Source organism: Amphiura filiformis, unplaced genomic scaffold (assembly GCF_039555335.1).
Source record: "Amphiura filiformis unplaced genomic scaffold, Afil_fr2py scaffold_60, whole genome shotgun sequence".
In the NCBI taxonomy this organism is placed as follows: Eukaryota; Metazoa; Echinodermata; class Ophiuroidea; order Amphilepidida; family Amphiuridae; genus Amphiura; species Amphiura filiformis.
The window spans coordinates 591,517-614,511 of record NW_027305524.1 but is presented as its reverse complement, the minus strand read 5'-3'; the positions used below and the strand labels follow the sequence as shown (position 1 = coordinate 614,511).

Below are 22,995 nucleotides of genomic sequence, written 5' to 3'. Positions count from 1 at the left end.
TACACCCTCTGAGAAAGATTCAACCGGAATCTTCTACAGAGGGAGGGTGAGTTTCAAATAGAGCTACTATGTGTTCATTCCATTTGAAATTCATACTCCCCCTGTGGAAGATATTTCTAAAATCTTCCACAGGGGTAGTGTGGACTTTAAATGGAACAGCCCAATAATAGATGACATGGTCTGATCCCATCTTTTGAAGCTGAGAATTTTGAATTGAGCTTTTAACTTGCTCAGTACCTACCCAGCAAACACAAATATGTTTTTAAAGTGTTATTAACATGTTATAAACACTTTCTGGTTTTGGTGAAAATGATTTAACAACACATTATAAAAGTCATAAAAACATTTTTAAAACGTTTTATATGAAAAAAACAAAAACAATAACAAGTCAATATGTTATTGTAAAATACTTTGGGGCATACATTCTGAAAAATAGTTTGTCTACACTTTTTGCATAAGTTTTCAAAAAGTGTTTTCTGAATGTTTTCAAAACATTTTTATACTTTTCAAAAAATGTTTTCTGAATATTATCAGAACGTTTTATACTTTTTAAATTTATATAATCCAACATATAAACGTTCTAGGTCAAATGTTTTGTGTTTGCTGGGTATGGGCTTTTCCATTTAAAATCTACTCTTAACCCTGTGGAAGATGTTGGAAATATCTTCCACAGGGGGAGTATGAATTCCAAATGGAATAAACACATCAGGCAGCTCCATTTAAAACTCCCTGTGGAAGATTCAGGTTTAATCTTTCTTATAGGGAATATGAAATTCAAATGGAGCTGCCAAATATGTCCATTCCATTTGAAATTCATACTCCCCCTTTTGGGAGATATTACCAAAATATTACATAATTCCAACTCTTTGGCATACATGGTAATAAAGTTATAAAATATTTTATGTTTCATTTTTATTTTCTTATGTTGCTATTGTATTCTTGTGCCAAATTTGTGCCTAAATCTCAATTTCGAAATTGCGGACTTAGTCTGATGGGATCGTTTCATGCCACTAATGGTCTTGTACTATAGCAAGTTTACAAACTGCAACTTTTCCCACTTCACACCAGCTACAGTTGGCAAGAGCCTCTGCAATGCATTTTCACACTTTCATTCTTTTTAACTAATATGGAAACATGAATTTTCCAAATTTCCAGATGCAAAAATGTGCCGAAATGTGAACCATTTTGCCGAAACAAGTCCCAAATTGGTTACTGGTGTATCCTTGGATATTAATGTTGTTTAAAATTGTTTAACTTTACATTATTCTTACATATATTTTGCAAATCAGAATTCCTTAAATGTTAGAGATCATCAACATATTAATGTATTTTGCAAATTAAGCAAGCAAAACCAAAGTGTATAGCTTATACAAATCCTGCTTAAAATGCATCGCCAGAAACACATCGCCATTATGCATGATGCAACTAAAACATTTAAGGGACATCTGCAACTACCAACCCCACAATGCATAGCACCAGTGCTGCTGTATTATAATACTGCTATACAGAAAGCAAAACAAGAATGGTGTGTAATTGAGCATCGGCACTATGAATTGTGGGATATGGGCAAATTATCATAAAACTCAATAACACCTTCTAAGCTTAGGGCCAGTACATATGATACAATGTTTTTTGGGGGTTTTTTTTGCATGATTTTTCTGTTGTAACAAATGTTGTGTAGTCTGCTGCAAATTTTGCTGCTATTTTTCACTCATTCTCATTAGTTTGGCCTCTTCTTCTTGATGTTTTGTCGCTGCGGCACTTTTTTGACACCGCTGAAAATGTTACAGCAAAATTGCAACTGCCTGGCTTTCTTGCAACAGCAAAATGCATGCAAAAAAACTAATATACTGGCCCATGGGGCTATTCCAGTTGATATCTGCACACCCCCTATGGAGAACATGATGTTAATCTTCCGACACAGGGAGTGTGTATTTCAAATGGGGTTATCTAAATCGGTGATTCCATTTAAAATCCACTTTGTGGGAGATTTAGGTCATGCCTTCCATGGGGGTGCAGACTTCACCTGGAATAGCACATACCCTGTTGAATTAAGCATTTAGTTTAATAAAAATAATAATAATAATAATAAAAATGGCATGCATGGAGAAACTACTACAGTACCTGTGACGGCACTAGTTGATGTGTGTAGAGTGGTTGAGTGCCAGGCATAGTTTGCATCATGGGAACTAGGGTTGCATCATGGGATAGCCAATCGGCCCGCAAATTGATTGATTCATAGATTGCAGCCGGGTAAAAAATTGTTGTTGCAAACCGGTGGCGGCGGCAAAACGGTGGCGGCGAGCATCAACAGCCAAGCAACGGCAGACAATATTTGGCAGCAACGTACGGCGGCGGGCAGGTATCAACAACATGGCATGCATGTGTGTATTTTGTATTATCACACACACGAGGCAGAGGCAGGCGTTGTACGGACACAAAATAGGAAAAAGAGAGAAAAAAGACGGCACAAAATTAGCTTGAGCTAATAATCGGCTCACTCAACGATTAACCGGCACATATAATGGGCTGGTTTTTTATTCAACAAAGCAAGAAATACTGAATTATAAAAAAAAGGAAGCTTGGTAATTTTTTTTTATCATGTTGGCTCTGCGGTCAAAGTTCAAACAACTTACTGGAGAAAACAGCACTCAGAGCGTTGCAACACATCGTCCAAATTCTAGAGTAACTACACGAGTTAGTAAATAACACATTATCGACACAATCCTTTGTATTATTACGCAAGCCGTGACAGAAAAAAAAAAAAAAAAAAATTGAAAGTCATTAAGTGCAAAATAACACAAACAAAAAATGATTGCATTTTTTTATTTAGTTTTTCAAATTCTTTTTTATCATTCCAAAGCGATATGGCAGATTGTTTTGCACCAATTTTTTTATATTTATTTCCATACAAGACTGCAGAAAGAGTTATGGCATGCACACACAGCTTTGTCAAACTTTTCTGTTTTTTTTAATATTTCAACCTAAACCACTTAAATTACCAGGGCAACTGATAAATTAAATATTAGTTTGTGGAATATTAATTTAATTATCTATTCATAGATGTAGCTGGAATTTATTATTCTTTAGTTTGCACTTTGAATCCAATGGGCTATTCCATTTAAATTCCACACTACCCCTGTGGAAGATTTTGGAAACTGCCACAGGGGTAATATGAATTTCAAATGGAATGAGCACATTAGCAGCTCCATTTGAAACTCACTCTTTCTCAGGGGAAGATTCAGGTTGAATCTTTCTCAGAGGGTGTATGAAATTCAAATGGAGCTACCTAATGCGCTCATTCCGTTTGAAATTCATACTCCCCCTGTGGAAGATATTTCCAAAATCTTTCACAGGGGCAGTGTGGAATTTAAATAGAACAGCCCAATACAAACAAAGAAAACACAAAATATGCAATAAACTCTAAGCATTTGACACCACATCTCCTAATTAAGCAGACAATGTAGCTAAACGATGATCAAAAATGATGTCTGATTTCTGTGATTTTTTCCCCTTTAAATGATCACTATGACCAGAAGTAACATCATCCCCATAGCCACAATCCCACACACCATACTAGTAAGTGTTACCACAAGAAGTTCACCTCTAAAATTCAGGGTATTATACACGGTACCCAAATTTTTTGAGGTCACCACTTCAGGTAACACAAAGTATGGTAACTATGGAACTGTGCCTTCTGAGATTGGAAACAAAATGGACTCACTGGCTATAGGCGATATCATATCCCCTTGACATAAAAAGCTGCCACCAAGTTTCCCCTGCGGCCAGGTATAACCTGCGAAAATACAAAGAAAAAAGGGTGTTGGGGAAGTTGGATAGGGGAGGTGTAAGGGTACGAGAAAAATGATGATGAGTGGTTTGATCCTACAAATGATGCAAGTTTGTCATTTTTTTAAGAGGACTTGAAGCCGCCAGAGGGGTGAACCAAACCTGCCTGGTTATCAAATCAGTGACAGGTTATCTCTGAATTAACATTAAAACATCAATTAGCACCTGTCAAATTCAGATATAACCTTATCACTGATTAATTTGATAACCAGGCAAGTTTGGTTCACCCCAGGACTGCTTTGGTGCGGCTTCCTCTTTCCGAACAAGTAAACCACCCAATCTTGTGTAACCACCCATTTTTGATATAATACCGTAAAAACTCGATAGTTAGCATATGTACTTACTATCGAGCGCTTTTGAAAACATGAAATTATACCAAAGTTTGGCGCTTTACCAACTGAGCTAATGGGGTTGAGACACAAATTAGCAGGTTTACTTGTTCGTATATAACTATGTGTATTGATGATTTGCTCAAAACCCTCTACACTTTTGCAAAATCCACCATGACGTTACTCTCAACTTTCAACACCATAGTGCACTTTTTTTAATCAGCACAGTATTGGAATTATTTTTTGTTTTCCTCATAATGACAAATACCACATCATTACAAACGGTCCTTGTCCTGCATAACCCGTAAAGCACACTGCACAATTTGCTGAGTCCAGGCAGCGACAATAGCAAGAAGTGCTTTGCACCACAAAAAGGTCACTAACGCCGCCCTCTACAGTCATCATAATACAAAAGGACTTGTTTTTAGTTGTCTGTGATTTGACAGTATGAAGATGATAAAGTAGCGACAAATTCTAGCTAAGCATTGTCACAACACTTGCGCACATTAACATGCTCAAATGCTATTATATTAGTGCCATTATTATGAACCTAAATTTATTATTATAAACTTGATGACGATCGAAACATTTTGCTTGATCGCAATTTGTTAGTACTATGCACTAGTAGCAGATATGAGCATAATAGGATATTATGTGTTGGAGAAGAGATGAAAGACGAATCAGAATTTCGCACCCTGCTTTGAAAGTTCTCTCAAAACAAGGACATGTTGCCATATCATACAATATAATAAGCGATACTGGAGTTTCCCACACACACACAAAATGCATTGTGGGACAGTTTTAGTACATTTTGAACTCTGATCTGTCCACGGTGTAAGGAAAACTGATTTAATTATTCATTTATCATTAAGAATATTTTCAAATAATTGATTTGCTAGATTACAGAATTTTTTTTTTTTTTTAAATTTTAGTAAAAACATTTAAACAGTATTTTGTAATCACAAAAAACAAATTTCCCGATAGGTCAGAATTCACCATATACCTACACCAAAATTTGCAAAAACTGTCTCACAATGTATTAGAAATTTAATGCTGATATCGCTAATTCAATGCCCATTTCTGAATTCCTCCGTACAGAGACATTTGTTCCAAAACTTTACTTTAAAAGCTTGACCCTTAACCTTTTGTTTCATATCAGAGCACATGCTTAATATCAAAGAAATTCCCATAGATCCTACAAGATATGTTGGTGTGCATGTGTACACTCACAAAAATATTATGTTGCTTGGTCTAAGAAAATTTCGGTAAAATTTGAAGAGAAAAAGGTTCATTTCAAACGTTTTCCCTGTAAATTAGACTTATTAGACATGCAGTCTTTGTGTTAATTGCAAATTTTATTGGACTACCATTTCTTTTTAACCTATCAATTAAGAAAAGCAGTTTTGGTTAAGGAGCTCAACAAGAAATGTCCTCAAAAGGAAATGCATTGGGGTAAGGTACCTCTAACTACATTGTATATTGTTATTGGACATGCCCATTTTCAGTGTCTTAAATGCATGTTTTTGACATTATGCCCTTTAGATAAATAGCAATAATAGTAGCATAACCAGAGCAGGAGTTGTATTTTTTTGCCACTCTCATTGGTCAAAAGAAGCTTGCAAACTATGCTATACTTGTTAATTGATGTGCCCATTGCCATTATATAAAAAATGAATATTTTTGATATTATGCTCTGATGTAGACAAATAGCAATTGCAGTGGCATAACTAGAGCAGAAAGAAGAGCTTTAGTTTTTCCCACCCACCACTCCCATTTCACTTTCTGTTTATGCCCCCAGCACAAAACTACCCCTTGAGCCTTTCATATGAAGTGGCAATTTAGACCGGTGTTTATGGAGTTTTTGCACACCCACCATTCCCCTTATCCCAAAGAACCTTTCAAATTATTATGTACTTTTAATCTCAAAACCAACCAGAGGCAGTTTCTACAGGTTTTTATGGAATTATTTTTAGCACCCCACTCCCATTGGCCCAAAGTCCGCAACTTTGAGTCTTTCAAATGAAGTGGCAGTTACCAGAAGTGTTTATGGATTATTTTCCCACCTACCACTCCCATTTCATGCCATCTTGCTACTACATCCCCCACACACATTTATGTCATTCTAGTTACACCACTGATGATAGATTTGAATTAGAACTGGCTCAGTATGCAAATTGCGAAGCCCTCAAATAGCAATCAAGAAGCGCCAGAAGTGGCCAGCAAGTTCTAGTACTAGGTTTTGGACAGCACAGAGCCAGTGCTAAATTGAGTATGCTATCTAATTATTATATCTCTTGCTTACTGTTAGGTGGACCACCCATTAATATCTTCTGATAACCTGTGACCAGGAAAAAAGGGTAAAAAAATGGAATGTTTTGTGAGCAAATAGGGTAATAAATTTGATGATTTCAGTCGAAAGTACTGCAATGCTTTGGCACTAGGTTTTGCAAAACTGTCAAGTTTGTATGTAATGGTTTATCAGTTTAGAAACTTAAGAAATATTGACAATTTGTTTAAAACATTCAGTGGGTGCTTGTGGATAATTACATTTTTAATAATAAACAATTCCAAATGAGATTGTAATACAGGCTTTGTTTGTCATAGTTACTGATGTGAAATTGCTTTGTGTCGGTCTGATATGATTCAAAATTTTTCCCACCCGCCACTCCCAAACACATGTAATACATTCTCTACATTTAATTTAAGAATAGTTACATGGTGACTTAATGTGTAAGAGGCTCTTTGTGAGTGTAATACTACCAGTATGAAAAATGTGGGTGCTAAACAAATCAGGGCTACACATTTCAACAACAGACTGTGGGTAACAAAATTGGATGTCTGCCATGTTCAACCATCATGCAAAGGCCAAAATCGAATGATAATTAGTACATAAGAAAGCATGTGTGTTAACAAACATGACCTACATGCAAATAATGGCAGAGTGAAAGTCTGCCTTTTCAGATGAAGTTCTTTGGACAGACTTCTCAGATGAAGTTCTTTGGACTCATCTCAGAAAAACCATGCTGTGTTCTGTCCTCTATTTTGTTGCTGCGTATTTCAAGTGACATTACCAACATTTGGAAAACATCACCCTTTCAACGACAACTTAAAGCGCCCTCTACTTACCTGGATTTGGAATATACTGTGGCTGATGATGCGCCGCATTGGACAGCTGCATTTGAAGTTGATGGTATATCCCTGGTGTGTTATGAATATGATGGTTATGAATTGTGGTGGGTGAATTCAGCGATCCGGGTGGCTTCTTAGTAGGTGGGACAAACCCCGGAAACTGTAAATAATAACATATAGGGTGCACACTGTAAGAAAACATTCTACATTTTTGCTTGTATCACCCTAGATTTACGCCTTTATTGAGTTTGAGCCTAGTGAAGTATTAGGTGGATCAGTACTAAAAAATTTGAAAAACAAAACTTGCTGTTGTTGATGCAATTCATTATGATAGCATTATTACAGCATATGATTAAAAATTAATGACATAGATGGAATTCTAGCTTATGAAGTTCCAAAAATTTGTGATTTTTTTCTCAAATGTTTGTTAAAATTTGATGCTACTGAGACAAACGATGAATGTGTCATATTCAGATAGTGCTAGCATCAGGCAATGGACTATTCCAGTCGGAATACATACACCCCGTATGGTAAACATGACCTTAATCTTCCACACAGGGGGTGCAGATTTCAAATGTAGTCACCCATTCAGGTAGCCCCATTTGAAATTCATACTCCCTGTGTGAAAGGTTAAGATCATGTCTCCCCTAGAGGGTGTAAGGATTTCAACTGGAATTACCCATTGTGTAGAGTTGATAAGCTTCTAAAATGCAATATTATAAATGGCTCAAACTACAATATATATATCTTGATAATTATTATTAACCCCATGGGCACTACTATCTTGATACAGAGCCCCCAATTGGTTAATTACATGTGTGAATCATTTGCGTAGCCAATCAAATTCAAGCTTATAAATCTCTTAGCAATATTAAGCTTAATCCTCTTCAGTGTCAGCTGGCTATTCTTATCATATCTCTGATTGGTTCAATATTTGATATAGCCCTCTTTTTAACCAATCAAAATTGTTCTTAGAGTCAGATAATTCGGCCAGTAGTGCCCATTGGTTCAAATGAATTTCAATCAATGATGTTATGACCGATCAGTCAGTTCAGTAAAATAACTCCCCCTCCCCCCTTCCTTTTAATAAATAAATGAAGTGATTAATTGTCTGTCGCTATGGTAATTAATATCAATTATCAATCAAATTTTGTTCCATATTTGCATCTCTGATTTCAATTGTTAAATCTGTTCATAAGCATGTGATGCACTCGATGAAAATCAAGTTGGCTTTTTGGGAAATTATGTTGATTTTGAGATATAGCTATAACAAGTATGCCATTTCTTTTGCTCAACATAAATGGGCTATTCCATTAAAAAGCCACACTACCCCTGTGGAAGATTTTGGAAATATATTTCACATGGGGAGTATGAATTGCAAATGGAATGAACACATTATGCAACTCCATTTGAAATTCACCCTCCCTCTGTGGAAGATTCAAGTTGAATCTTTCTCAAAGGGTGTATGATATACAAATGGAGCTGCCTAATGTGTTCATTCCGTTTGAAATTCATCCTCCTCCTGTGGAAGATATTTCCAAAATCTTCCACAAGGGGAGTGTGGCTTTTTAATGGAATAGTCCAATTTACTTGTTCTTAGCCCAATGATTTAATTTTGATAACAGTCTCAATAAAACAAGATCTCCACAACCTGAAATCTAACTGTTCCGAAATCAAAATTGAATAGCTTTAAAATGCATTTTATATTGCTCAATCACACATTGCAATATGAATTTCAAACAATATTCTTACTGCAGATTTGAACTTCCTGCTTGAAACATATAAATATCAAAAGTAGATTTAAATACTGCTCAATAACATTCACATTTATGGAACAAAATATTTCAAGAGAAACCATTCTGTGTCATCAGTGGTGTAATGCTGTTAATCGATCAACAGATAATCCTCTGGTGTTTCGGTGGTTCTAGTGCAAATAGAGAATCATATACTCTGGAAAGTTGTCTGCCCCATCTGTGATGAGGGCTGGACTGGTGCCTTGTTTTATTTTTATGATTTCTCTCACTTTTCTTGGCAATAACTCGTCTTCTGCCAAGGACTTGTTATAATATTAGCATCCGGTTGGTGTCCGGTGTCCTTGATGTGCTCTGCTATAAACGATGACTTGAGGGAAATTGACAATGTCTAGAAACACTGAAATTGTCAATGTCTAGAAACACTAGAAGATCATCAGTCGGTCGACCAACAGCATTACACCACTGATGACAAAAAATGGTTTCTCTGAAATATTCGGTCAAAAAATGGGAGTGTTGTTGACCAGTTTTAAATCCGCTTTTGATGTCTATTCCCAACATGTATAAATCTCTTCATTCGCAAAGATCTAAATAAATTAGTGACAGAAACTTGCACTAAGATTTGAAGCCAGGACCTTTGGTATTCTAGTCAGTTACCATACCCTGTAATATATACCAAATATTGGCAACATTCAATTAATAACTTCACTCACTATGCCCGTATTCTCTTTCATATTATATTAAATTATATACTTTACTTATTACGTTAGAGCACATATATCAGTGCATTAATAATCAACTTAAACATAAAACTTTGCTATTAATAAATTTAAATGATCGATCCAAAGCTGTTAAAATATTCTATTTCTCTAGTCTTAGTACAAAACTCTGTGATTGTCAGCCAGCCTGTTACATTTAAGTATTTGTTTTAAATGAATTCAACTAATTGATAAGTATCGTTAAAGCCCCTTGCACATCTTGTGTAATTTGCTACAATGTGTGGTATGTATTTGCATACATTTTTGTACTATTTTGAGCTAACTACTTTTAACATATTTTAGTGCCTTTATACAATAATATTGTTAACTGACAAAGTGATTTTCATAGCACATGGCTAAATTTCTGGCGATCTTGGTGTTTTGAAACAAGAGTATATCAGTACATGGTCTAGTATAACTTACCTTTGAGGGCAATCAACATGGGACAATCAATCTGCATCAAAACACTATACATAATCTAAATCAATGCGTACCTGCATAGTTTGCTTGGGGGTGTCTATATGACGCAAATAAATCAACATTAATCTGGTACATCTAAAATCCAGTTCAATGTTGCCTTGTGTAGCATGTCATTGAACATACAATCAAAAGTTTAGCCGGCAATAGTACCAGTGTTGCCAAATTGGAAACGTCAGCTATGTTTGAATGACTACAAAATTTTGACGCAGTAATGGTGCAGGTTTGCAACATTTGAAAACTGTAATGTAAATATACATCATACAACGCTTTAGGGAAGCTCATCATAAAGCATTGGGAAACAAGACGCAGTAAAAGTTGTGATTGGAAAGCGTTGTTTTTACGCATTCACCACTAGGCATGGTATGCTTAGATGCAATGTGGACCATGCAAGTACCGCATCAATGCACATAAATGCAGATTCTTTCTCCCATGTAGGTTGTCCATGTCATTTTGCCTCCTTTCACAACGTAGTCATAAACTCTCTGGATTTAAAAGTCTTATGGTGTGGAGATTGGGACGATTTGACAGCATATAAACAGCACATAAGAGCTAATGTTTATATGAAATTTTTGCTTCCGTTTTTCCATTGGCAGTTATTCATTTATGGAGCACCAAGGCCAATTGGGGGCACCTGCCATATTTCGGCAATTTTATATGGGATTTAAAAAAAAATCATTTCAATTGGGTTGCACATGTCCCTATGCCACTGATTGCAAACAAAGTGCTCTGCTGTGACTTTCCATTGAAAAGATAAGCTTTGTTCATCTCCTCAACATTGTACTGCTTTGTGCCATACTGGAAAAATTCACACAAATTTGTCATCCTATATATTAATCCCAATCTGTAGTGGTTCATACAAATTTGAAATACATGATGTTTTAATTTTTTTAATTCCTTTCTTTCTTTCTCCCTCTGTCTCTCTCTCTCTCTCTCCACTTACCTTATCTCTGCCATTGGGCTATTCCAGTTGAAATCCATACACCCCCTGTGGAAGACATGACCTCAATCTCCCACATATGTGTAGAAGATTAAGGTCATGTCTTCTATAAGGGTGTATGGATTTCAACTTGAATAGCCCATCGTATTTTCAAACCAACTAATCTTAAGAGTAGTAATCCTGCATTGAAAACCATCAACAAACACATGGGTATGAAAAACCTGAATGTGTCATTGGCCCCTGCACATGTTTAAAGCAAAACTTCCTATGTAAACTACTGACAGATTTGTTTTAAACATGTTCAAGAGCCACAAGTACACCTGCCCAGTAACCATGGCAACATATACCTAGATCATACCTGGTCTTGTTTCAAAACACAAAGATGCCAGATTTGTAAACTAGCGGTGTAATATGTTTATTTATTTATATTTTTTGCATAAATTTCTTTTAATAAACAAGCAAAATAATCTACTAAAAGCCAGTGTCCCCAACATTGCTGCTCTAGATGTGCTCAAATCACCAATTTCACTACAAAAATACTCCCCCACCTTCACCATGCTAATTATTTCAATACTTATTCATAGTGATTTTGACAGATAATTTGAATATATGCAAATATGACAGGCACTGATTGGCTGACAAATAACTAATTTGAATAATGCAAAGCGAAGACAGTTCATGTACCAGTAGGATGTCATCTGCAGGGTCCCTTTGACGCTTCAGGCTGTTTTCAGGCGGTGTGGTCGGAAGCTTATTAGTATGCAGCAGCCATGATGGAATTTGGCCAATGGGATTGCAGCATAATGGGACAGGCAGAGTCAATAACATAAACCAGCAAGCAGAGGCAGCATTGCATTGTGGGTAGTGGAAAACAAAAAAAAAGAGCAAAAGGGTGGTAGTCAGTGACGACCGTACATGCAATCATGAATTCAGAAGAAACATACAAAATAGTTGTCCAGTACTTAAAATATATATAAACAATCAAAAATCAATCATCACGCAAATAGTGTGTGTTATTAACTATGCCCTCTAGTAGTATATGGAGTTATCGTCAATCTCGACTCAGAACGCGTTTCTGACGAAAAAATAGTTAAAAGAAACATCCAGAAGAAAGATTGATTGGGGCATGTCAGATTGTATAGTATAATGTAGCGATTATCATGAGCAACATATGACATTACAACTTAAGTGTCTCAGTATTAATAGAATCAATCTAACTTTTTTTCTTTCAAAGGAAAGTGAACATGCAATAGAACAGATCATCACAATATAGCCTGTACCCCTATTTGGGGGCGCTAGCCCAGTTTCGGGGTACGCTCAGAATCATCACAGATTGTTAGCCTACCCCCAGTTTGGGGGTAGTAATCTTCGTTTTTGGTCTCTTTCATGGTTATAGCGGACATTTTTTTTTTTTTTTATTTTTCATCATCTGCAGCTATTAGAAAATAGTGTGGATAGGACAGTGAGTTACTATGGCAACCATTGTTATGGTAATTCCAAAACAGTGAGATAGAACTAAAGAATGTTACTACAAACAGTCAACATGCACATGAACTGAGTGAGAAAGATGGTCGCTAATAGATTTCATTATTATTATTTTTTGTTTGCATTTTAATTAATAAATCTAATCAATGATCACTACATGGACACATAAATTTTTTTAGTAAGCCTGAAAATGATTGTTCAAAATCTAACTGTGCAGACAGATTATTCTCCCGCTCGCTCGCACTCTCGCTAATCTCCAATGCTTGCTTTCAGTTAGAAAAAACACTATCATGCAGGACTTGTTAGCAGTCTAATTGAAATCTGATAAAACAAAGACCATTTTTGGTAATAGAATAGCCAAATAAGGAAGAAAAGAAAGATGATGTCATGCAATTCCAATTTATTGCCACAAATGAGAGAAATTAAGGCTACAGTGCAATTATAAAATTCAAAAATGGACATAAGTCCAAGCTTGAGAGATATATTTGGGTGTGCCAACGTACGGTGGGTTTTGATCAGCGTCTGCTGCGTATGAATGGGGGAGTGCATGTTTTTAAGCCATGTGAGGGCGCTTCGGCCGGCTTGCTCGGCCGACGAGCGAGACAAAGGCAATAGGCCTAATGTATGCACAACAAGGCACTTTAACAATCAGGCTTGATTGGTTTAATAAAACAATGTGAGTGGCCTTTGGCCCCAATTAAACAAAGAAATACAAATCACAATTGGCTCAAATCATTCCAAAGCTAATACATTGATTATTGATCAATCATATCGGCCGCAAAGAGGGTTTGTTTTTTTTTCCATTCAGCCATTAGCAAATATATAGATATATATATAAATAAAAGGTGTATAATGGATAAAAAAAGCAATAGCGCTATTGCATGTTCACTTAGTAAAATCACAAATCTGTAAGCAGTGCAGTGCCAGCAGTAAACTGTAAACAGCTCCCTCTATTGTCACAACTAAACCAGGTTTTAAGATTACAGTTCAACCAAAAATGAAAAGAAATGATGTTTTGTACATGCATGCAATTTTTCAACACAATTTGCTCATATGAATATACTACTAAAGCAATGGGACACAGTGCGCCCTCACAGTTGATCCTAAAGCAACTTTCGGATCAATTTTTACACCCTATTTATTCTAAATTTGTACGAAAATTTATGATTTCTACAATTGTAACAGTGCTGTGACATGAAGGGCACAAAAGTTCTTGAGAACACACACTGAACATGAGTACAAAGGTGACGGCCAAACGTGACTTCGGACCGCTTTAACGGACCAATGGACTGTATCGAATATGGTTTTGATATGCGCACAAGAGAAGAAGCTGTTACAATATATAGACAATGTAATTAACGTAACTAATAATCAATCAACCAATCGGTATTATACTCTCGACATGTAAATATACATATTAAAAATGAAATTTCACTACGATAAATGAATGAAATTTTTTGACGTAAACATTTTTGACAAAAACATAGAACGAGTGACAAATACTATTTCAGCACAGAAACGAATATTGCAGAAAGAAAGATAGAAATAAACCTGTTGCAGAACTTGTATTTGTTAACAATGATACACCATGTGTATATGCTACACTATCATTGGCCGTGCTATTTTCCTAACCAACCCATCTTACGGACCCCCTGAAATGTTTCCACTATAACTATAGTATGATAATAGTAGTGGTGTACCACTGTGACCAACCGCTGAAATACCCGACAAAATTGAAAAAACAAAACAAAACTGATTTTCATCTAAAGTTTAGTCTGTTTTATCGAAAATTATACTTATTTTGGCCCCTCCAGTTTCAAGATTACAAATAATTGCACGCTTCCCATACATACATCCCGGTGACATTTCGGTAGCGTATCAGCAGGACGATTTTGAAATTTTGCACACCTTGGAAATTTGCTTATCATGGGAATCAACTTAATAATTACAAAAGAAAAGGCATTTGTATTTTCTGTTCAAACCAATTGGGATTTTACTAGGGTGTCCTCTTTCCCAGACATAGAAATGGGTAAGTGCAATGAAACAACCCCAATTGAAAAAAAATGTAACAGTCACAGAAGAGTCACCTATGACCTTTGACATGCTAATCTACCAGTACACAGTTCTTGAACTTCAATATGCTTGTGTATTCATGGAATGATCTCAGAATATGTTGGGCACAAAAACTCATACTCTGAAATTGAGGTCAAACATTGAGCCTTGATTATGAAATGGAGGTTGAACTGTGCACTTGAAAAATGAGAGTGCCTATGTTATAAATACACATCTATCACCAGGTTTATTTCTAATCTTCCATTTCTACTACCAGAATCCAAAGGCAAAATATGTCTAAACATGTATCACTAGGACCCACAACATGTTCATCTCTCAGGGCACAGTTCTTTAACCCCAATATATTTGTACATTCATTGAATGACCTTAGAAAATTTGGGTAAAAAAATTCATACTCTGCAAGTTGAGGTCAAATTTTGCACCTTAAATTGAGGTTATTGAACTATGCCATTGGGATGAGGCAGTTGTGGTCCATAGTATATGAGCTGATTAATTATTAAGATTCTAACGACAATGATAATGTGTGCATTTTTCTGAAAAGAAGCGACAGAAATGATTTTGATCTATATTCACATCCAACTTAAAAGATGATATTGTCAATTTTAACACTAAAAGAACTGATCTTGTTGAAATAAAGTTCAATTAGGCTTAATGAAATTCCATATTGGTGAAACAATTTGTTTCAATTTTTCATCTGTAGATTTCTCAATTGCATAATGGATTCTTTTAATATCACCCTCTACGCTAAGTGCAAGGTTGTTTTCCTGCGGGTTAGCGTATATTTCGCCTCGTGCACAACAGCGTAATTTCTGTCACTTGTAATTTCAGGAAAAAAACACACTGCGGTGGCTCGTATCTGCAGTATGCATTGTTTTTATTACTAATGATACTGGGGGAATTCATGAATAGGTTATCACAACACCAACTAAACTACACAATGAGTACACATCAATGCAAATTGTCTACACTCTCAAGAAAATGTACTCAATATTGATTAAAAAGGGAACTGCTTTCTCTAATCAGTCAAATCTTATGCCAAAAAAAAGACTATTGCCAAGTAAATTTTTCAGATTTGGGAAAATCATCAGGTTTAGGCTTTTATACTCAGCTTTGTGTACAATTTCATCATAATGGGCTATCTCAGTTGAAATCCACACCACCCCTATGGAAGATTTTGGAAATATCTTCCACAGCGGGAGAACGTTTTTCAAATGTAACTGGTCTGGGTTAATCATTTTGAAACCCATGCTCCCTTTGTATTATGGCGTTACATATATCATCCACAGTTGGAGTCAGTATTTCAAATGGAAGTTATCCAATTGTCTATTCAATTCAAAACTCATACTCCCTCTGTGAAAGACATTAGCTAAATCTTCCACAGAGGTAGTGTGGATTTTAAACGGAATAGCCAAATAGGTGTAGTAGTTCCCTTCCTTAATCAAAATTGAGTTACTTTTTTGAGAGTGTACTACAATCCAATCTCCAAATGACAAAGTTCTTCAACATAAATACATTTATACACTTATGAAATGACCATTTTGTGAACGGGGGGAATCAAAACTCTTACTCCACAATATAAGTGAATTACACAGATTTTCCTTGTATTAAAGTGTAGATTATTGAATTATCCATTGCATGTAAAACTTTTCCGACAGACCCAAATCAGTCTCGCTGCCAGAGAAGCAGTTCTGCCCTCTATATCTCCCCCTTGCTGTACTCTATATCTCTTGCTGTACAACTGACCTTTGACCTCACTGATAGGGTATGAGTTCATCAGACGTGGTCATTTTAATGAGCGTATAAATATATTCAAGGTTATCAAACTATCTAGAAATTGGGCTATTTATTGGCTTTTAAAGAAAAGTGACATTTATAACTGTAAAATAATTATTTCCTAACTTTCCAACAGTATTTTACTATTTCCCAAACACTGAAACAGTTTCCAATAAACCTGAATTGAACTGAACTGAACTACTTCCTCTATATGGCTAAAGCCAATAGGAAACAAGGAACATAAATATGACAGCATCTAAATACATTCAAAGATTTTGTAAAAATCTGTTGATGAACTTTTATCAGACACTGGTCAGAGGACTCTGTTCCGAGACAATATCAACTGATAAACACAATTATTTTTGAAGTTCATACAGGTGATTCGTCATTTGAACGTACAAAGGATGGAAGTGCACTTATAGTAGCACTTACGACAGTCTTGCATTCAAGCACTGAATTGGGTTATTTCAGTTGGAAATCCTTACACCCTCTATGGAAGACATGACCTTAATCTCCTACACAGGGAGTATAGATTTCAAATGGAGCCACCCATTCAGGTAACCTCATTTAAAATTCACACTCCCTGTGTGAAAGATTAAGCTCTTCCGTAGGGAGTGTGTGGCTTTCAACTGGAATAGCCTCCTATGTTGTTGGAAAGGAAGTAATCATTTTACAGTTTTGGGGGAAACAAAACAAACAAGGAACATAAAATTTGTTCAAACAAGGAACATATACACAAAGAAAAGTATAACATCTCGGTTTGTCTTAGCATGGTTATCTGAATGGTACCATCTGAGTACGGCACATACAAGTTACTGATTACAGGGTTCTGCCTGCTTTGTAAAAAAAAATAATAGTACAATGACACCTGTCCGATCCATCTATTCCATTTGAGATCCATACACCCCTTGTGGAAGACATGACCTTAACCACCGACACAGGGGGTGCAGATTTCAAATGGAGTCCCCATTCAGGTAACCCCATTTGAAATTCACACTTCTGTGTGAGAGATTAAGGTCATGTCTTCCACAGGGGGTGTATGGATTTCAACTGGAATAGCCCATTCCATTTGTTTACAACAGGCAGGACCACTATATCCAGTAACCAAGTTTTATCTGATTACGTTGAAATACACAACAGATATGTATCATGGATGTTATGTTCACTGGTACAAGTTCAGTTTGGACAAGTCATAAGTACAAGTACCATAGCAGACTTTTACTGACCATCGCAAATGGTTAGTCTAAAAGCCTGGGATTTGCCATGTTTGAATGGAATGTTGCACATGGAGGGCCAAATAGTGTTCCTCCGGATTTTTCATTATATACCCTAATTGTGAGCTTCTTTGTATTCTACTTGTAATATATATCAGGTGATGTATGTAGCGATAACATGTGCTACGTATTACATACGTAAACCTTGGCTTAGACTCGACTTGTACAAGTCTGTACGACCGAATTGATACCGGACATGTACGACCGGATTGAAACCGGACATACAATCTTTCTGTTATAACACGCAAGCTTTTAAGCTTAAAAGATGCCAGTTGTTGTTCAATATTGGTCCTTTGGTGATTAATACCATTACCAGAGGTGCATACACTATGTTGGTGCCCACACATGACAATCCAATACATACCATGGCATTAAGCTAATCTATTTGAAACCCATACACCCCCTATGTAAGATATGACCTTCATCTACCACACAGGGAGTGTGAATCTCAAATGGGGTTACCTGAATGGGTGACTCCATTTGATATCACCACCCCTGTGTGGGAGATTAAGGTCATGTCTTCCATTGGGGGTGTATGGATTTCAGATGGAACAGCCTACTGGGAGACTCTAGTCTAACTGCTTTGGAATATATCATTGTTGGGCAGGAAAAACCTCCTATGTGCTTGTGGCCCCTGAACATGTTTAAAACAAAACTGCTAACAGGTTACATAAAAGGATTTGCTTTAAACATGTTCAGAGGCCAATGACACGGAGGTTTTTCCTGTCCAACGATGATATCGAACTTCACATCATTCAAAAGTCAATAATAGGTAATTGGAAGACCCACTGACCCAGCACTAGGCATATTGTTGGACTCATTTGAACATGATATTGTGTTAAAATGTAGGCCTACAATTCTGAAAGTTCCTTAAAATAGCCATAAACTTCAGAATGTACCAAATATACATCCTATGACAAACAGGTGTTATTTCAAACAAAAATCGGACAGAAAAAGAAAAAAAGAAAAGGCAAAATACAAACACAGTCAAAAAGGCAAAATACAAAACATGGTCAAAACAAGACGCCCAAATCCCGATGGCCTACATCTAACTAAGATCTAAAACAATTTGTTTCTATCTACACAAACGGCGGATTTCACAAAAGCTCGCAACACATCATATGTATTCAAATCTGTTGTTAGCCTACAAAGACAACAATAGGATTTGAGATTATAATGATAAACAACGTTTTTGTGAAATTGTGCTTAGTAATGATTCTGGTATGTTAAAGACAACACGTGGACAAAACAGAGAAAAGTTCCCATTTTTTCTGTCGAACATCAAGTTTGTGTTGCTTAAAAAAATTATTGAACAATCAAATTATATAATGATAGATTTCATCTTGTTTGAAATGTAATTCATCATGCCAACATAAATTCACACTTCAAGTCAAAGGCAGAAATTCCACGGTATTATTATGAAAAGTTGAACATATTTTAAATATTATTTTTTATTGTGACAACTTATTTTATGGCTTTTCCAAATCCCAGTAAAATATTTTATAGCTTTTTTTATCTAGTCGTAAATGTAATCCAACTTTCAACAAAGCAATTTTAGATATGTCATAAATGCATTTCATAAAAATATAATGAGTCTTATTATTTTTTGAGAATAGTGCACCAATTTTAAAGAAAAGTAAATTTCTTATACCACGCTAATAAGCTTATGATTATTGTGTCAAAATAAATACAGTATCGCAATGCAACAATATTAATCTTTCAATATTTCACCTTTTAAGAAATAACCGTGCGGTAACTTTTACTAAGCACCTGATTGCAGCTTGAGGCATGTTTTATTTTTGATTCAATTTATTTATGATGATGCAAAACAATGAAGTAAAATCCTGATTAGAATGTTGACTTTGACAAATTTGCACAAAAAATCTGACTTCAATTTCTATTTACACGAAAAAAACAACACAAAACGAATCACAAGCGTCTGGAAAAAGATGGATCACACAGAACCAATGGGAATGATTTGCAAACACTAATTTCACACCAACTATTGTGAAAACATTACAAAGAAAAACAACATAGAATCACACTGACAGAGTCATCAATATTATCACAATATTATAATTATATACCACCAGTGCTGAAATTAAAATCACATATAGTTATCCCATCTCCTTTATGTAACAAACAAAACACACCCCTCCTAACATGTGCAATCACCCAAATGCAAAAACAATTATTCATATTTATTGCCCATGCACTGCACTGATTGGTTGACTAAAGTTTTTGGACTATTCCATAATATCACAATAGGGGGGTTACCTTGAAGACCAACTTACCACGGCCGCTACACTGGCCTGATTAGCCTGATGTTGTGCTGCTTTTATTTTGGCTTGTAGGTGTGGGGGCGGGTGAAAATATTTGCATTTCTCTCGAGTACACCGTCCCTTAATATAATCCATGCACACCGTCACAGTATTATCTGTATTGTCAATGGTTGTCTGTTCGTTAGGGTGTGCAAATTTACACTCCTGCTCCCCTCGTGAGCAATTCCCGCGCTGGAATTCCCGGCAAACCTGCATTCAACGAACGAACGGGCAAACACAAATTTCATCATCACCATCATCATCGTTATCAGTAGCTACTCATCTAGCTAGCTAGGTTTCATTATCATAGAGGTATTTATAGGACTCTATTTTGAAGAAGAGCAGATAAACCAACTACAGTCCAACCTCTTTTATCCGGCCATGATGGGACCAAGCATTGGCCGGATAAGTAAATTATGTGTAATTCTCCATTGAATAACCCAAGGACCAAAATTGGAGAAAACAGACGATTATTCAACATGGGGTATTAACACTGAAAGGTGGAATTTGATTGATTTTTTATGCAACATATATCAAGCCTTGTGTTTCAGATTTTGCTAGGCGACCTGTCAAAAGCTCCTCTTATTAAAGGTATTAAGGAGAGCTGTTCAAATTACTCCCCTGAAATTTTTAAGGAGAGTGGCCAAGCTGTTAAGGAGAGTGGTGCACACCTAGAATACAAAAAGTGTAATTTTGAATTGGGTAAAACCTAGATCATTAGGTCACACCTGGTTGTAATTAAGGAGTGATTTATAGCTCACATCAAAAGCAATTGTGGAGAGTTGTTACAGCTCTCCTCAGAACAAAGGCCTGATAGATATCGTTCTGAATGTTTCAGAATTAAGAATCAAGGCATAAAAAACATATTTTCCTGTGAAATTCACACATTCTTATAACAGATATCAAGAGGACCAGATAAAGGAAGTTGGACTATATTTGATTATATTTTCAAACAGCGCACTGTGAAATTATAGAAAAATAGCAACAGCAATTTTAAAGAAATTAGATTAGCCAAAACAAATGGCCCTAAAATAAAAATGCCTGTTTAGTTTTTGCCCAAAACTTGCAGATGAAGTAGATTTAACATCTGGAATGTAATTCAAGTGAAGTCTTTGCTGCTCTTAAAATTCAATTGCAAAATGTCTGCCCAGACCAAGCTGGTAATATCAATATTTCATGCAACTTTACATATGCAGACAGCTTCTTATGAGCGATAACGGTCTTATTATAACAAAGAAATGGCGTTAAGCCACCAAAATGAAACGAAAAATAATTTAAATCACAAGTAAAAACCACATGTACATGCCTATTTGATCATCTTCATAACATGGCTGTGTTTGTATTTCATAACACCTTATAAATTGTGTGTTGCCTTAGGCTCACGAATGATTCACTGTGTAAGATCTGTCCAAACACGAGCAAGACAGTCTGTGCAAACATTGTATATCACTCTTCTATTTTGGGATTTAACTTTCAAAATTAAATTTGACAAATATTGAACGTTAAATCAAAATTTGTCACTTTGTTATTCATGTGGAATGTTATAAATTGCAATTACTGATTTTTTTTTTCAACACCATTTTAAAAATAATAATGAAAGGAACATTCATTTGATGCAACAAGTTGACTAAATATTAATTCTACAAAATCAAATTCTGTCTGATTTTTTAAAACATTTTAAAACTTATGAAAGGAACATTCAAGCATTTTATGCAATAAATTGATGAAAAAAATTCTTTAAACTGAAATCCTGTTACAACAGGAACTGCAGCACCTACTTATATGCAGAATGCTGAGAAAAGTTCATGTAGGGCTTAAACATGTTGTGTTGAGCCCTTTCGATCATGTTGCAAAGGATTCTTAGCCATTTTTCTTTCGGATTGAACATTCATTTCTTGATTTTGGGCTGTTTTTCTATCAGAATGGCAAAAAAAAGAATGGAAATTTAAGACTTAGTTTAAACAATTTTTTTAAATGGGGCTACAATTTAACAGTACTCTGTCACAGATGGCATCAAAACACAGCCACCAGCAGTCTTTTAAACCACATTCTATTCTCTGTAGAAGTAGTGATGTAATAGGATTAATTACCATGGCAATGGGTTTACAATGTGTATTGCCCTGCACTAGACATTACGCCGTTCTGCTGCATTGCACATAGATTATCATAGAACAGGGATAAAGACCTGAATCGTAATTCTATAGAATTTTCACATTATGCTGATCACTCGCACATGTAAAATTAGTGTCTTTGAAAAGAGCAGTATCATAGTCAATCTATCATTGCAGACATACACAGGTGATGAATGCATCCTGCTTATAGTGCAGGGCAATACATTCAAAAATAGTGTATACCCATTGCTATGGTTATTAATCCTGTTACATCACTACTTAAATGGCAAATAATTTTGAAATATAAAAACCAGGTTCTATACCATTGTGCCAGCTGTCAAACAGCAGTTGTATTTTGAAGTCATCCCTTGTTTTAGCAACATGCCTTAGCAAATGATACCGCATTTGTTACTTGGCAGATGAGAGCCGTAAATGCCTTGGCAAATAATAAAACAATTCATGCTTTGCTCATATGTCTAGCTGTAGGGATAACTTCAAACCATCACCCATACCCAGGCAGAAGTGGCATTTTAACCATGTTCTATTGGTTCGTATGTGACGGCAGTCATCCTGTGGTTGGATTTTTAAGTCACCCTAAGTAAAACCTCAACTTGAATGATCATGTACTTGAGAAAAGTAAATAAAAATATTCGGGATAGTTGAAATGCTGGTTGGCCCATTGTAAACCACAGCAACTGGTCCAAAGGGCAATTTGATGAAAAAAG

General features: G+C 35.8%; 1 protein-coding gene across 17 annotated transcripts in view; it reads right to left on the bottom strand.

The window, feature by feature from the left end:
- Nucleotides 1–22,995, bottom strand: part of LOC140144513 (muscleblind-like protein 1) — a 480,574-nt gene that overhangs the window by 9,683 nt on the left and 447,896 nt on the right. For 13 of the 17 annotated variants that reach the window (XM_072166327.1, XM_072166329.1, XM_072166324.1 and 10 more), the window contains 6 exons: nt 20,133–20,369; nt 11,918–11,983; nt 7,305–7,467; nt 6,481–6,516; nt 3,725–3,796; nt 2,125–2,189 (listed from right to left, as the gene is read on the bottom strand). In XM_072166327.1, the coding sequence (XP_072022428.1) occupies nt 2,125–2,189; nt 3,725–3,796; nt 6,481–6,516; nt 7,305–7,467; nt 11,918–11,983; nt 20,133–20,369 (639 nt within the window). The remainder of the gene's footprint in view (nt 1–2,124; nt 2,190–3,724; nt 3,797–6,480; nt 6,517–7,304; nt 7,468–11,917; nt 11,984–20,132; nt 20,370–22,995) is intronic. The other 4 variants (XM_072166328.1, XM_072166330.1, XM_072166337.1 and 1 more) reach the window with 4 other exon arrangements.